Below are 17,500 nucleotides of genomic sequence, written 5' to 3' on the forward strand. Positions count from 1 at the left end.
GTCTGCATCTGGTCTGCGATTGTCTGCGATATGTTACCGCTTTTATGACAACCAGATTTTACCTAACCAAAGCTTTCTGAATCAAACGCACCGGTAACAACATTCTGCTTTATAAAAAAAAACCCAACGAAACAAACAAACAGTATCTCCATGCATTCAGTGTTAGGTAAGTCCAACTTATCGATCAGTATTGATTTGAACTCGTCTTTAATATTGATTCCTTGTCACGTTTCGTTTACCCTTCAGCATTTTATTCAACTTTTTGATTTTGAGAAGACCGGTCAGATTCTTCCTTTTCTTCTTCTTCTTCAGTTTTTTTTCTGTTTTCCTCCACTTCCTGACGGCTCTAGCCAGCCTCTTCATGACGTTGCTGTAGCTGTTGATGCGGGCTGTGTACGTGGACGCGACTTTCTTCTTTTCGGTTATCGACATCTCCACCCAGTTTGAGCGGTTCTTGTGCACCTCGCGTTGAGTTTTCCGCAAAGTCCGCAGCAATTCCCGAACTCGAACACACAGCTTAGCTCTGTTCAGTCGGCACTGAAAATTAAAATTAAAATTGAAAAAAAAATTAAAATTAAAATTAAACTCTTTTTCTCTCCGACTCTGTCTGTCTGTCTGTCTGTCTGTCTCTTTCTCTCAACTCAAAAGAACAGAATAGATGTTTAACGACACCCCAGCACGAAACATACATCGGCTATTCACTTTATAAAGTTAACCTTTAAATGTTTGTTTCATCAGCAAACCAATCAAGGTTCAAACACATGTGTCACAACTGGCTGTGTGCATGTGTAAGGCATGCTGAATGAAGGTCTGTCAGTAAGTTATATGAAGCAAACATGTTGCTTTGTTTCTTTATAAACGAGCGTTTTGTAGCTCACTGTCACTGATCGCAGCTGTAATGCTCTCTCTCTCTCTCTCTTTCTCTCTCTCTCTCTCTCTCTCTCTCTCTCTCTCTCCCCTATCTCTCTCCCTCCCTCCCTCTCTCTCTATCTGTCCCTCTCCCCCCCTCTCTCTCTCTCTCTCTCCTATCTCTCTCTCTCTCTCTCTCTCTCTCTCTCTCTCTCTCTCTCTCTCTCTCTCTCTCTCTCTCTCTCCAAAATGACTTGCGATGTGTTAATGGTTTTAGCAATACTCCCCCACCCCCGAAAAAAACCCCGAACAATTTTTTCGCTATTAGCAAGTGATATTTCGAGCCCTGTATTACGACTCCCCCCCACCACCGGGGCACGCTGCGCCCCTGCATCCGGGCCTGGTTTCTGGAAAGGTAATTATTTATTTTTAATACACTGCTGTCTTCACCGCACTAGTTTCCTGAACAACAAGGATGTTTCGGATTTCTAGCCATTTGGTAATGACGCGGAGGAATTTAGAGAAAATTAAATTATCTCAAAAACGCACGTGTCGGCTGATAGCTCGCACCTGTAGCGGGTTCACCGGCCTCGGTGGCATCGTGGCAGGCCATCGGTCTACAGGCTGGTAGGTACTGGGTTCGGATCCCAGTCGAGGCGTGGAATTTTTAATCCAGATACCGACTCCAAACCGTGAGTGAGTGCTCCGCAAGGCTCAATGGGTAGGTGTAAACCACTTGCACCGACCAGTGATCCATAACTGGTTCAACAAAGGCCATGGTTTGTGCTATCCTGCCTGTGGGAAGCGCAAATAAAAGACCCCTTGCTGCCTGTCATAAAAAGAGTAGCCTATGTGGCGACAGCGGGTTTCCTCTAAAAATGTCTGTGTGGTCCTTAACCATATGTCTGACGCCATATAACCGTAAATAAAATGTGTTGAGTGCGTCGTTAAATAAAACACTTCTTTCTTTCTTTCTTTCTTTCTTTCTGTAGCGGGTTCAGCCAGAGCGAGCAGAAAAACGTCCGCTAGACTGGTTTATGCGCTTCACGTTAAAACGAATGGTCACAGTGGGGACCGGTCAAATGGTTCGCGAACGTCACCGTCTCTCGCTGTCGCTAAATCTGAACGACAAAACCCGTAATACGTGACCAATGCCGTATCTCTGCACAATGCAAAGTCGAATGGGCATTTAGCAAAATATATATTATAGTCCTTCATTTCACGAGTGGGCGGGATTTAGCTCAGTGGGTTGAGTGCTCATTTGAGGTGCCTGCATCGCAGGATCGAACCACCTCGGTGGATTCATTCAACTGAATGAGTTTTTCTTTCATTCCAACCAGTGCACAACTGGTCAAATGCCGTGGTATGTGCTTTCCTGTTTGTTGGAAAATGCATATGAAAGATCCCTTGCTGCATAAGGAGAAAATGTAGCGGGTTACCTCAAAATTACCAAAGGTTTTACACCCAATAGCCGATGATTAATTAATCAATATGCTCTAGTGGTGTCGTTAAACAAAACTTTTGTTTTGATTCCATGAATCTCTATCTAGTGTTTCGTCTATATAGAAGCACAGCCATCGCCGAAGAGATCATTTATTGGAGATTTCATCCCTCTTGCACCGCCACAAAGAGGACTGCCACACTCAGACTAACACTATTAAACACGAATACAGTCTGTATGGATTTCAAGGTTCGACCATCTGTTCCTAACAGCTGACTGACACATGGATGTATATTATGAGCCTTTTTTAATGTTCTTTTTTTATTTTTATGACCCTTTTCTTTTCTGTCCTTTGCATTCCATTTTCATGAAAAAATCGTGTTCACACTTACATTTTAAATTGATTTAGTTACAGCACTTTAACTAAACTACGTGCCGAAGCGTTGTAGATATACCCCGGGGTATAAAACACGGTAGCCCAGAATATACCTCAGTCGCTTTTCTTTTAAAGCGTTTATTATTATTATTTATTTATTTATTTTGTATACAGGTTAGTAATAATGAGGGTTAGGGTTAGGGTTAGGGATATAAAACAGGCTAGCCCACTTTAACCCCGGGTACAGTTTGGCGGGGGTATATTTTGGGCTGTTACACCGGTATAGTAAAAAGATAGCGTTCACACTTAATTTTAAACTGGTTTAGTTATATTATAGCAGTTCAACTAAACCACGTGCCGAAGCCTTTTAGCTATACCGGTATAGTAAAACGATAGCGTTCACACTTACATTTTAAACTGTTTTAGTTACAGCAGTTCAACTAAACCACGTGCCGAAGCCTTTAAGTTATACCGGTATAGTAAAACGATAGCGTTCACACTTACATTTTAAACTGTTTTAGTTACAGCAGTTCAACTAAACCACGTGCCGAAGCCTTTAAGTTATACCGGTATAGTAAAACGATAGCGTTCACACTTACATTTTAAACTGTTTTAGTTACAGCAGTTCAACTAAACCACGCGCCGAAGCCTTTAAGTTATACCGGTATAGTAAAACGATAGCGTTCACACTTACATTTTAAACTGTTTTAGTTACAGCAGTTCAACTAAACCACGTGCCGAAGCCTTTAAGTTATACCGGTATAGTAAAACGATAGCGTTCACACTTACATTCTAAACTGTTTTAGTTACAGCAGTTCAACTAAACCACGTGCCGAAGCCTTTAAGTTATACAGGTATAGTAAAAAGATAGCGTTCACACTTACATTTTAAACTGGTTTAGTTACAGCAGTTCAACTAAACCACGTGCCGAAACGTTTTAGTTATACCGGTATAGTAAAACGATAGCGTTCACACTTACATTTTAAACTGGTTTAGTTAAACGCGTTTATTTAAACCAGTTTAAAAGTGTATGATCTCTGGGTACCTACCCGTTTGTAAGCTTTCTTTCCTATGTGGATGGCTTGTTTGAGTGTAACTTCCAGCATACACGTCTGTTCCCACGTCAAAGAACTGGTTCCAATGCGGTATTCTGAAAAACAATAACAACTGAACTTACAAATGTGCTACACGCTTGCCATCTTTTTGAGAATTCCTTCTAATACCAGAATGGGGCGCGTTGGGGAGGGTGGAGAGGGTGGAAGGGTTAGTCCAGTGGCACACAGGTGCGGATCGAGGGATTTTAGCAGGGCGGATGTACATGCAACTACTTAAATGGAAGTTGTATATTAGCGGTGAATGTACTTTAAAATAAGTGAGTAAAACATCTCTCTTTTTTTGTTCGTCGTGAGAAGGAAGGGGTTGGGGTGGTTGTCCGAACCAGGTCGACACCAGCTGGATCGTGGTACAGTAGTTGTCTAATGTACTGGTCTAGGTGGCAAAAAAGCGCTTGCGACATAGGAATTATGAGGGGGTGGGGTTGTGTGGGGGTTTATTAAACTTCAAGTTCATCTCGGGTGAAAATCAGAACGTCAGAAGTTTACATTACACCTAGGCTGTTTTTACAAAAATATATAGTACAAAAATATGCAGTTATATTTACAAAAGAACAAGGTTAAAATTGTAATTATCTCGATAGGATACCAAATGGGAGATGGGAGAAATTTATATTACAAAATACACTTCTGATTTACATGATTTAGGCGGTTTCTTTTTCTCTTTCATTTCTACAATTTGTAAACACATATTATATCTATTTTTAAAGTTCTGTAAAAATTTTGACAATGGAATAAAAAATAAACTTAATTATTTAAAATTTGTTTCGAGATATAGCAAAATCGGAACAGTGGATCCGTGAACCGGAAAATTAAAACATTCTGGCCTAACGTTTAAAAGTTTTTATTCAGATGCTTGCCTGTATAGCCTTACACCATCGCACATTTACATAACCAAGACATCTAATCCGTCCACATACAGTGTCACACACACACACACACACACAGACACACACACACACACACACAATACACACACACAGAACTAAATATCTGTCGAGTAGGATCTATTATGTATGTAATTTGTAAGCAGTGATTCATACCCATAAAGGACAGGCATATCATATACACCAATTTAATTCACTTCTGCCGGTGTATACTCATCAAAATTATTATTTTTAAAGTTTGTTTTGTTTAACGACGCCACTAGAGTACATTGATGTATTCCGACGGGGATCGATCCCAAACCGACCGCGCATCAAGCGTGCGCTTTACCACTGGGCTACGTCCCGTCCCTCGGCTATTGGATGTCAAACATTTGGTAATTTTGACAAATAATCTTAGAGAAGAAACTCGCAACATTCTTCATTGGGTCAGGTCAGGTCAGATGGTTTTACGTGCACATTCAGAGCAAGCTGTTGTAGCGCACACCTGTCATGGGCACAGATGCCGACCTCGGCCGGCTCCTCCGTCCAGGACAGGAAAGGGATGGGTTGGTGGGAGAAGGAACCGCCTGCACTGGCAGGTGCAAGAGATCACACCAGCAGCCCGATCGGAGACCGTATTTGAAATGTCCCGCAGGATTAATGCCAAAGGAAAAAAAGTGCGCAGTTTGAATGAAGGAAATTGGGCGCATTTTGTAACGGTCAGCCAAATTGAATATGTTCCATTAATGATGTGGTGTGTGGGTAATTTTTGGCATGCTTCCATCAGAGAACTGTTCAAGCACGCCTGTCGTAGGCACAACATTTCACTTCGCCAGAGTGTTCTGTCCATGACAGGGATTCCATTAGAAGCAAGTGTTCCTTTATATACACCATCCCACGGGGTTTGGTATACCAGTCGTGGTGCACTGGCTGGAACGAGAAAGAGCCCAAATGGGCAGACCTACGGGGATTGATCCTAGACTGACCGCGCATTATGCGAACTCTTTACCACTGGGCTACGTCCAGCTTCCAAAAGTATTTAAGGTTCAGTAAACATTTTCACCATTTTTTATTTTTATATGTGGTACTAAATACGAAACACCCACCGCGTGTACGATGTTTGCGTGTATGACCAGTCAAAAACTGACGAAATAGTCTACGGGCCCTTAATACATTTCTCTGAGTATACAAAAGTGTATGAATTAAACTATTTCACACGACGATGGTTCCAAGTATAAAGTTTGTTTTGTTTAACGACACCACTAGAGCATATATATTTTGCAACCCCCTCGGGGAAAGGGGGAAAATGACCTAGTGGAAATAAATGTACACAGCACCGCGGGGCCCCCTGAAGCGCGGGAACCGTAGCACTTAGGATAAACCGACTCTGTATCAGGCAATCGAATCGTGTGGCGTCGCCTTTAAAAGCTTAATTATAAAAGAGAAATGAAACGTACGTGAATTATTCTGCATTTTGAAAGGGTATAAACCGTAACTCAAATGTGGAGCTATTTTGTTGGAGGCTATCTGCTCGCGCAGGTGTCTGATCTCGCTCTCAAGTATCATCACGTGACGCAGGGCCAATTTGTATTCATCCGCCCGGAATTTCTGAAGATCGAAATCTTTCAGTTCAGCCGTTGACAATCTAATTATCTAAAATAAATTGAAACAAACGAAATAGCTATATTATCTGATCGTTACGCGTCCATGGTTGCTTTACAATATGATTTATCTTCTTCTACAATCCCTTAAAGGGACATTCCTGAGTTTGCTGCAATTTTTAAGATGTTATCGACTAACAGAGACTTTTTAACGATTGTAATTACATATCAAATACATTTTTCTGCATAAAATATTAGTGGTTGTATAGTAAACGTGTTTCTGATCGTTCTAATATTTGTACTAGGTTAAATTTCATTTTATTTCCTAAAATAAATGTTTTCGTACGTACGAAATTATTTGAAGACAAAGTCCCGTTTGGGCTTCTTACAAATATTAAGACGACCAGAAACACATTAACTATACAGACATTGATATTCTAAACAAGAAAATATATTTAATATGTAAGTTTAATCGTAGAAATATTTTATTAGTCGGAAACATCTTACAATGCAGCAAACTCGGGAATGTCTCTTTAAATATTTATTAATATAATGTAATATACTGAACAATAAAAGAAATGCCAATATATTAAAGGGACAGACTCTGGTTTTTAAACACTAAGGCATATTTTTCACCTAGACACTAGTTTGAACCTGTAAAAATAGACACTAAGTTTGGTTAATTTACAAACCTGTAAGAAATGTGGATACAACAGAGTGAAACAAGAGTCTGTGACGTTGAAATACCCTTAAAAATAGACTAAAACGCGACTCTATAACCGTTACTTCTCAGATGCATGTGCGTTTTTAAAAGTATGAACAATGCATTCTGTGGTATTAGAAACACCAGGATGCCCATAAACACTTCGGTTGTACGGAAATGAATACTATAAACAATGAAATATAAGTAATGTTTGATTTCAGTGATCATAAACGGCTCCAATAGTGAAAAATATGCCTTAGTGTTTAAAACCTAAGGTCTATCCCTTTAATAGACATATCTTTTCATGATAAAATTAATGTGCGAAGTAGTCTGTTTAAATTGAGCCTAATGTATTCCCAAGGAAATTATAATTTTAACAGACACAAAAAGCTAATGGGATTGAACTAATAATTATAAATAAAATAAAATAAAATAATAATAAAATAATAATAAATAAATAAGTAAAGATGGTATGTACTACAAATGTATTTATTTCTGAACCGATTGTTTAAATTGCACACAAAAATAGTGGTTTTTTTTTTTTCTTTCCAAAACGTTTCTTTTTAAATCAAATCAACTTAAATTATTTACAAGAACAGTGTTCATGGAAGCTGGGAAGGAATATGATTTTGATATTCGTTGTTCTTTTGCTGTTCAGTATATTTACCTTCTCACATACAGACCTACTGCTTTGTTAAACAATTTCAATAGTAAATATCACGTTTATATAAGTAAATGGAATGTTTTTGAAAGACAGATTGCATTTCATTCCATTATACTTGACATTTCCATTTACCTTTCAATACGTTTTGAATTGTGAATGTGCCAGAAATAACAAATACTTAATTAGGTACTTATGAACATAATAATATAATCTTTATTTTATTTGTTTATTTACCCCCCCCCCCCCCCCCCCCCCCCCCACACACACACACACACACACAACAACAACATGAAAAGTTTGTATTTTAAATACTGTTTTTACAATCTGCTGCAAAATAATATTAGATTATAGCGTTGGAAATCTGTTGGAATTCCATCATCGATTATTGGTTATAATCGATTTGCACCAGTCATTCAGCTATCGATTACACAATCGGTTAGAATTAATATGTACATAAAAAAAGATATGAATTATAACGACCATGCATCTATTGTCGTTAAATAATTATTTTAATATTTTTTCTTTATGTACAAATAAAAACAAACAAACCCCAACATATTGACATCAATTCAACTATCACAATTGAAGGAACAAGTTCAGTTAAGATTGACCCACAAAATCGATTATTGATTTTTACAATCGATCATCATATCGGAAGAGCTAAACCGATCATTCCTGTCCTTGCAACTTATTTCCGTGCTTATATCCAATTAAGGTTCAAGCACGCTGTCCTGGGCACACACATCAGCTATCTGGGCTCTCTGTCCAGGACAGTGGGTTAGTTGTTAGTTGTTAGTTGTTAGTGAGAGAGAAGAGGGTGTAGAGGTCTTACAACTACCCACTGAGTTGTTAAAACTCGCTCTGGGTGGGAGCCGGTACCGGGCTGCGAACCCTGTACCTACCAGCCTGTAGTCCGATAGCTTAACATTGGAACATCAATACTAAATTATGAGAAAACAAACATGGTTAAACTCACAGTTATGCTTGACGGAATCCCCACTTCTCTCTTTATCATTTCCATGTACACAGACATGAGTTGCGAGGTCGCTTTTATCTTCTTTGCAATCGCAGTATCCTTTCGTGACCGGAAACGGAACTGGATGATAATGGCTTCCAAAGTCCCATAACTCCTGTTTTTCAAATAATATTTTCCATCATAATAATGGTCGTATTCTTCGATCGACCTCCAGTTGTTTTCTAAAATGTCCAGACTTTTTCTGTAATATTCTACGTACGCTCTCACCATAGTTTTGTCAGTGAACGTTAGTCGACTGGCAATTTGAATCTGAAAATACATAAATATTGATAAGACAATTATTGGCTGATATTGTAATATTAATAATACAAATATACTAATAAAGAGAAATAAAGGGTCACACAAATAGTAACAGCAACTAAAACCCTCAGTCGAGTTTCAGAAGTTGACCGTGTTATGAGGTCCAGACTGCCAACTGCCAGTAGAAATTTGGCCAACTTTCTGCTGTCACGATTTCTACGACGGTCCAGTCGAGTTGTAAATGCGCTCACACTAACAGCTGGGCGTCGCATTGAGTTGTAATGCGCACTAAAGACTAGCAACGATTGTCGGGCCTCGTTCATCTTGTGAATGGGATACGACAGCCGTCGTAGAAGTCGTAAGAACGCTCAGATTGGCAACTGGACAGTCGTAGACGTCGTGACAGAACGTTAGCCAACTTTCTGCACCAGGGCCCCGTTCCACGAAGCGATCTTAGCACTAAAATCATCTTAAACGCATAAGGTAGTCATGTACTTAAGGTGATCTTAGAGCTAAGATCGCTTCGTAGAACAGGGCCCAATTGGTAGTCTGAATCTAGCTTTATTGTAAGTGAATTTGACATTATTGTATGTAATACAGACATTACTACCCTAGTAGTAAATTAAATATGGTCTACAATTCCACGTGTTCCCTTATTTGTTTCCATCAGGCCCAAGTTCAGCCAGCAAACGTTTCGCTAACGTTCGCCGACTATTTGATTATTTCATGACGTGGCCACTTGGTTTACCGTGAAGCACATAAACCAGACTGGCGGACATTTTTTTTCCCCGCTCGGTCTGGCTGAACGCAGCCCAGTATTGCATATTTCAATAATTAAAGGTTGGGTTTGTTTGTTTGGTTGGTTGGTTGGTTTTGTTTGTTTTCGGGTTTAGTTTGTTGTTCTTGTTTGTTTAGTTGATTGTTTGTTTGGACTTTTTGTTTGTTTGTCTGTTTGTTTGTTTGTTTGTTTGTCTGTTTTTTTGTCTACATCAGAGCCCACTGATAATTCTGACAAAGTCGTAGAGGAAACCCGCTACGTTTTCCTGGGCGGGCAACATCTCGTGGTGTGTCTTAAAGGGACATTCCCGACTTTGCTGCAATTTTTAAGATGTTATTGACTAACAGATACTTTTTAACGATTGTAATTACATATCAAACATATTTTTCTGCATAAAATATTAGTGGCTGTATATGTTTCTGATCGTTCTAATATTTGTACTAGGTTAAATTTCATCTTATTTCCTAAAATATAGTTTTTTCGTACGTACGAAATTATTTGAAGACAAAATCCAGTTTGGGCTTCTTACAAATATTAAGACGACCAGAAACACATTGAATATACAGACACTGATATTCTAAACAAGAAAATATATTTAATATGCAAGTTTAATCGTAGAAATATGTTATTAGTCGGAAACATCTTATCATGCAGCAAACTCAGGAATGTCCCTTTAACAGTCCTATGCCTGTAGTTAATACATTAGTATGATAGATGTTTGTAAGGAGTAGCTGTTTGGTGAATATCATCCGATACTCATAGTTAGGTGAGGACAAATTATTGTACAGTGTTTTGGGGGTAGGGAAATCAAAATGTATTATAACTTTGCAACCAGTGAACATAGCCACACAAAACACTGCTCAAAGTGTTGACATTAAATCCCTCAACAAACTGAAATATGATGCATTCAGGTGGGAGGGAGGGGGCATTAGGTTTATTGTTAGGTTTGACGAGACCCTTAGTCCCACCCCCTTGGATCCGCCTCTGCACTTACAGCTACGCAATCTCCTTTGTAGAGAATGCCCAGGAATGACGCCGCTTCCCCGCCGCACAGCCCAAGGTAAGCGATGATGTCACTGGCGGTCGAGATGGGCACGTTTCGCGTGTCGTTCAGCTCACGTGGTAATGACGTCACTTCCCCTCGTTTCTTCAAACTGCTGCATTTAAGAAAGACAAAAAGCATCGTGAATTCAAATGTACATAATTGTCAGTCCGATCTAGATAATATTGTTTAAAATAAATAAATAAAATTTAAAAAAAAACCCCAATATTTTATACGTTTTGTATCTTCCCCAAATACTGCGGAAGATGCTTTTTAAAAAAGGCACCCTAACCTAGAGAGATCCTGCTTTATTTAATGGCTATCTATAAAGTAAAGTAAAGTTTCTTTTATTTAACGACGCCGCTAGAGCACATTGATTTTTTAATCTTATCATCGGCTATTGGACGTCAAACATATGGTCATTCTGACACTGTTTTATTTAGAGGAAACCCGTTGTCGCCACATAGGCTACTCTTTTTACGACAGGCAGCAAGGGATCTTTTATTTGCGCTTCCCACAGGCAGGATAGCACAAACCATGGCCTTTGTTGAACCAGTTATGGATCACTGGTCGGTGCAAGTGGTTTACACCTACCCATTGAGCCTTGCGGAGCACTCACTCAGGGTTTGGAGTCGGTATCTCGATTAAAAATCCCATGCCTCGACTGGGATCCGAACCCAGTACCTACCAGCCTGTAGACCGATGGCCTGCCACGACGCCACCGAGGCCGGTTGGCTATCTATAGTCCGTCCCATCATTCTATTAAAATATTTTGTTTTTGATTTTTTTGTAAACAATTTCAGTTTGGTTTGACGTAAACAGAAAAGTAAATGTGTTTAAAAAAAAAAAAAAAAAAAATGTATATATACAATTTGTGTGTGCAATTTACAAATCAATCAGCTCATAAATAAATGACTTGTAGTAATTTACATAGCATGAAAAAAACAAGCGATCCCTGTGGGACGGACTATAGGACATTTTAAGTCAGCCACCGGCCTCGGTGGCAGGAGCGGCGGAGACGGTATGACCATGGCCGTAGGGCCTACCACTTTTCAATGAGTTATGGCTTGGCCGTACGACTTACGTACTGTTTTTTGTTTGATGGGTAGAGGTGTAGGTGGGGGTTATATTTGTTGTATCTGTGAAATTGTCCTTCACGTGAAGAGTGGCAACCTCAAGCCGTACCACTATTTGTTTTACACTGTGCCGCCCCTGCTAGGTGGTGTCATGGTTACGCCATCGAATATGGTAGGTACTGGGTTCGCACGGCGGTAGCGGCTCCCACCCACAGCGAGTTTTAACGACTCAATGAGCAGGTGTAAGACCACTACACCGACGTACTAACCACTAACCCACTATCCCATCTAGACAGTCCAGAATACCGAGTTGCGTACCCAGCACAGCGTACTTGAACCTTAATTGGATATAAACACTAACATAAATTGAAATGAATGAATACGTGAATAAAAGAAAGAAAGAAATGTTTTATTTAACGACGCACTCAACACATTTTATTTACGGTTATATGGCGTCAGACCACACAGATTTGGAGAGGAAACCCGCTGTCGCCACTACATGGGCTACTCTTTCCGATTAGCAGCAAGGGATCTTTTATTTGCGATTCACACAGGCAGGATATCACAAACCATGGCCTTTGTTGAACCAGTTATGGATCACTGGTCGATGCAAGTGGTTTACATCTACCCACTGAGCCTTGCGGAGCACTCACTCAGGGTTTGGGGCCGGTATCTGGATTAAAAATCACATGCCTCGACTGGGATCCGAACCCAGTACATACCAGCCTGTAGACCGATGGCCTAACCACGCCACCGAGGCCGGTCAAATACGTGAATAAATTTAAGTCAGCTATGCTATCAAATTTGAACTGGAATCAATTGCGGATCTTGTGACCCTCTCCTGGCCTGTTTGAAATGCCCTATCGGGATGACTTGTCTTCTCTATTTTAAATTCATCCTACACAATATACAACATTAATCTGTCATGGAAACACGTCTCTGAGCATCTGTATTTCAATAATGTCCGGCGAGCAAACCCCCGAACCCACTAAGGAGCTTAGGACGCGGGACATGACCCAGTGGTAAAGCGCTCGCTTGATGTGCAGTCGATCTAAGATCGATCCCCCTCGGTGGGCCCATTGGGCTATTTCTCCTTCCGGGGCGTGACGTAGCCCAGTGGTAAAGCGCTCGCTTGATGCGCGGTCGGTTTGGGATTGATCCCCGTCGGTGGGCCCATTGGGCTATTTCTCCTTCCAGCCAGTGTACCACGACTGGTATATGAAATGCCGTGGTATGCGCTGTCCTGTCTGTGGCATGGTGCATATAAAAGATCCCTTGCTACTAATAGAAAAATATATCGGGTTTCCTGTCTAAGACTGTATGTCAAAATTATCAAATGTTTTACATCCAATAACCGATGATAAATAAATCAATGTGCTCTGGTTGTGTCGTTAAACAAAACAAACTAACTTTTAACTCTGGGAGCTCAGCTCATTTTCCTTAGCAAAACTCAAACACCTGCCCTTTTTAGATTTTTTTGACACCCTCTCACCCCTTACAAAATTCTGGAAAAGGGGGGGGGGGGGGGGAGATTGGGGAAGTGATTTCCGCCTGAGTTTTCACTGTGGTGGAAAATAGGTATTTTAGTTTGAGAGAAGCAGGGATGTGAGTGTTATTGCTCAAGTGAGCTTTTCTGAATTGATTGGAGCTAATGGTAGAATTATTCCATCAGCCAGACTGGGTTAATTAAGCACTTGGTGTGTGATACGGGGGAACAGTGCGTATCTCATTAAACTTGATTCAGTCTGCATGGCAGCACCGATGGAATTTCACACACAAAAAACTAACTAAATCGAACCACCCCTCCCTCACGCCTCCACCCCCTCCCTCACCCCTCCACCCCCCGCCCAGGAATTGACTAATCTCACGTACATACTACAAAGCTCGTGGGACATGGGGATGAGGTGTAGGTAGGGGTCGAACCCTCTCCATTTCAAGGAATGCTTTTTTTTTAAATAATTTTTTAAAATGGGTTGGGGTTTTTTCCGGGGAACATGACCCGATCTCTTTAAAAAATCACAGTCTAGACACACACTCACTCACAATTTCCTGCATTCACGCCTGCGTATGCACTTGGAACATAAAACCCCACCCTCCTGGACAGGATGAGTCGAATTTAAAAAATAATTAAACTGCATGCACCACCATTGAGTGGGCGAGACGTAGCCCAGTGGTAAAGCGCTCGCTTGATGCGCGGTCGATTTGGGATCGATCCCCGTCGATGGGCCAATTGGGCTATTTCTCGCTCCAGCCAGTGCACCAAGACTGGTATATCAAAGACCGTGGTATGTGCTAGCCTGTCTATTGGATGGTGCATATAAAACATCCCTTGCTGCTAATCGAAAAGAGTAGCCCACGAAGTGGCGACAGCGGGTTTCCTCTCTCAATATCTGTGTGGTCCTTAGCCATGTCTCTGAAAGCCATATAACCGTAAATAAAATGTGTTGAGTGAGTTTTTAAATAAAACATTTCCTTCCTTTTTTTTACACCCACGTTAATACAGCAAGGGATCTTTTATATGCACCATCCCACAGACAGGATAGCACATACCACGGCCTTTGATATACGAGTCGTTTTGCACTGGCTGGAACGAGAAATAGCACAACGGGCCCACTGACGGGGATCGATCCCAAACCGACCACGCATAAAGCGAGCGCTTTACCGCTGGGCTACGTCCCGCACCTAAAGTGGATCATGTGGGTAGGCTGTCATTTTAAATTTAAGATAGCGTCAATTATTACCAAACTAAAATAGAAACCCGACACTGCTATATGATCTGGGACAATAAAAAAAAAGAGAAAAAAGAAAAAGAAAAAAAAGAAAAAAAGAAGAAAAAGAAAGAAAGATAAAATACAGATCAAAACCATGTTATGAATCATTTCAAAGACGGACAACTAGAACCGGCAGATCGCATGGTTATAATTATCGTTATGTAATCAGTTTACGTATGTAACCCATTTTCGTTATTTACCGTAGCAAGTTCATCCTGGTATCGCGCGCACATCTTTGACATATGCGGTCGGATTTTTAAAATAAAGAAAGTTTGCTTTGTTTAACGGCACCACTAGAGCACATTGATTATTAAATCATCGGCTATTGGATGTCAAATCTTTGATAATTCGGATACAGTCTAAGAGGAAACCTGCTACATTTCCTCACTAACAGCAAGATATATTTTATTTGCAAGTGGGAACGTCGGATTAATTTCATTTCATTTCAACTTTATTTTCGTGCTTATATCCAATTACGGTTCAAGCACGCTGTCCTGGGCACACACCTCAGCAATCTGTGCTGTCTGCCCAGGACAGTAGGTTAGTTGTTAGCTGGTTAGTGGTTAGTGAGAAACAAGAGGGTGTCGTAGCCTTACACCTACCCACTGATCCCTTAAGAACTCGTTCTGGGTTGGAGCTGGTACTGGGCTGCGAACCATGTCTGTAGTCCGATGGCTTAACCACTGCGCCATCGAGGCCGGTACTCCGGCTTAATACCTTAGGTCTTAGTTACTTAAACTTGATGTCGCATACGCGAGATAGTCTAAAGGCGACGCCACACGATTCGAGTACCTCGTACGAAATTAGCCGATTGCATAGCAACCGATGAAATCGTAATATTGTCTTGTCACAGTCGGCTATTCTCATACGAGACACTCGTATTGTGTGGCGGCGCCTTAATATATCTATATTTGTTTTTATACGTGATACAATATGTGCATCTTCATATCAATTCGTTATCTACGCAGGGTTGGGTTATTATTATTTTTTACAACCATTTTCTTACACCATATGAAAATGTAAACTGTATGGGTCATAAACTACTTGCAACTTGGCTGACATGTACGTTTAGCTTTAATGATGGACTAAAGTGCATTGCTGCGAAGTACATCAAAGGAAGAACGCACCGAAGTCTTACGTTGCGGCAATGTTTACTGCATGGCGGAACGGATTTCCAGAGAGGTGAACAAGACTACGTAATGCTATGTTGTGTGGGTGGTATGCTGTAAATCCTAACATTTCCGTACACGGCCGGTTATCTGATCCCTTAATATATTTCCCTATTTGGTGAGAGTATCAAGTAGAACTAAAGTTTATTAAACTTTATTTTGTTGAACTACACCACTACAGCACATTGATTAATTACTAGTAATCATTCGGCTATTGGAAAGAAAGAAAGAAATGTTTTATTTTACGACGCACTCAACACATTTTATTTACGGTTATATGGCGTCAGACATATGGTTAAGGACCACACAGATATTGAGAGAGGAAACCCGCTGTCGCCACTTCATGGGCTACTCTTTTCGATTAGCAGCAAGGGATCTTTTATATGCACCAACCCACAGACAGGCCTTTGATATACCAGTCGTGGTGCACTGGCTGGAACGAGAAATAGCCCAATGGGCCCACCGACGGGGATCGATCCCAGACCGACCGCGCATCGAGCGAGCGCTTTACCACTGGGCTACGTCCCGCCCCGGCTGTTGGATGTCAAACGTTTGGTAATTCTGATACGTAGTGATCAGAGGAAACCCGCTAAATTTGTCTATTAGCAGCAAGGGATCTTTTATATGCAGTTTCTCACAGAAAGGAAAGCACCTACCACGGCCTTTAACCAATTGTGGAGCACTGGTTAAAACGAGAAAAAAAACCTAAACAGTTGAATGGATTCACCTAGAGCGCTCAACTGATCGAAATCCCGCCCCCTCAAGTAGTATAGTATTCAAACAGAGGCTATACTAGAAATGAATAGGGATAGGGGTGGAGTGCAACACATGCATTTGTTATTTCTGCAGTGGCGGATACAGGATTTGTAAAGGAGGGATCATAAAATTCTAAAAAGGGCAAGTTCGAGTTTGTCGAAGAGAAATCAGCCGACCTTCCAAAGAGAGCGAGATATGTAACGGGATTTGGGGTATTAATTTTGAATTAAAGGTGCTCAGAAACACGTCTTCAGAGCAATTTAATGTTGTATATTCTAGATGATGAATTTGGAGAAAAAAAAGATTTTTTTTTTTTTTTTTTAAAGGGGCTCTTCAAACGGGAGGGTGTGTGACACGGGACCCATGCACCACCCTCTGGATCCATCAATGATTTCTGATAGTTCCTTGATTTTTTAAAACTAATGTGTGAGAGAGAGAGAGAGAGAGAGAGAGAGAGAGAGAGAGAGAGAGAGAGAGAGAGAGAGAGAGAGAGAGAGAGAGAGAGAGAGAGAGAGAGAGAGAGAGAGAGAGAGAGAGAGAGAGAGAGAGAGAGAGAGAACAAGTCAGACATTCAGACAGACACACAGACAGATAGAGGAGAAGAATAATATACCCATTTCCACTACACTAACTACTACTGGAAAACAGCAAATTATCTTTAATAGCACTTTCTTATACAGGACAGTGCATACCAAAATATTTGATGCACCAGTCGTAGGGTATTGGTTGAGAGACTGTATTATCCACAAGTCCACTGAGGGCTATCGTTCCTAAGACCCACGGAACCTCGGGACAGCACTGGTTTGAGTTTCCATAAAAATGGTTGTAACTGAAAACGGAGGTTCATTTCATTTCAATTTATTTTCGTGCTTATGTCCAATTACAATTCAAGGACGTTGTGCTTGGCAAACATCTCAGCTATCTGGGCTGTCTATCCAGGACGGTGGGTTAGTTCTTAGTTGTTAGTGAGAGAGAAGAGGGTGCAGTGGGTGTACACCTACCCATTGAGTTGTTAAAAAC

At 40.7% G+C, this 17,500-nt stretch overlaps 1 protein-coding gene across 1 annotated transcript in view; it reads right to left on the reverse strand.

Moving 5' to 3' along the window:
• Window positions 1-17,500, reverse strand: part of LOC121373981 — a 53,873-nt gene that overhangs the window by 2,410 nt on the left and 33,963 nt on the right. Inside the window, exons 3-7 of the mRNA XM_041500838.1 lie at window positions 10,661-10,823; window positions 8,589-8,897; window positions 6,102-6,297; window positions 3,716-3,816; window positions 1-537 (exon numbers count right to left, since the gene is read on the reverse strand). The exon at window positions 1-537 is cut by the window's left edge and continues 2,410 nt beyond it. Coding sequence (XP_041356772.1) covers window positions 208-537; window positions 3,716-3,816; window positions 6,102-6,297; window positions 8,589-8,897; window positions 10,661-10,823 — 1,099 coding nt within the window. The 3' untranslated portion in view covers window positions 1-207. The remainder of the gene's footprint in view (window positions 538-3,715; window positions 3,817-6,101; window positions 6,298-8,588; window positions 8,898-10,660; window positions 10,824-17,500) is intronic.

This window comes from Gigantopelta aegis, chromosome 1, assembly GCF_016097555.1.
Source record: "Gigantopelta aegis isolate Gae_Host chromosome 1, Gae_host_genome, whole genome shotgun sequence".
Classification (NCBI taxonomy): Eukaryota; Metazoa; Mollusca; class Gastropoda; order Neomphalida; family Peltospiridae; genus Gigantopelta; species Gigantopelta aegis.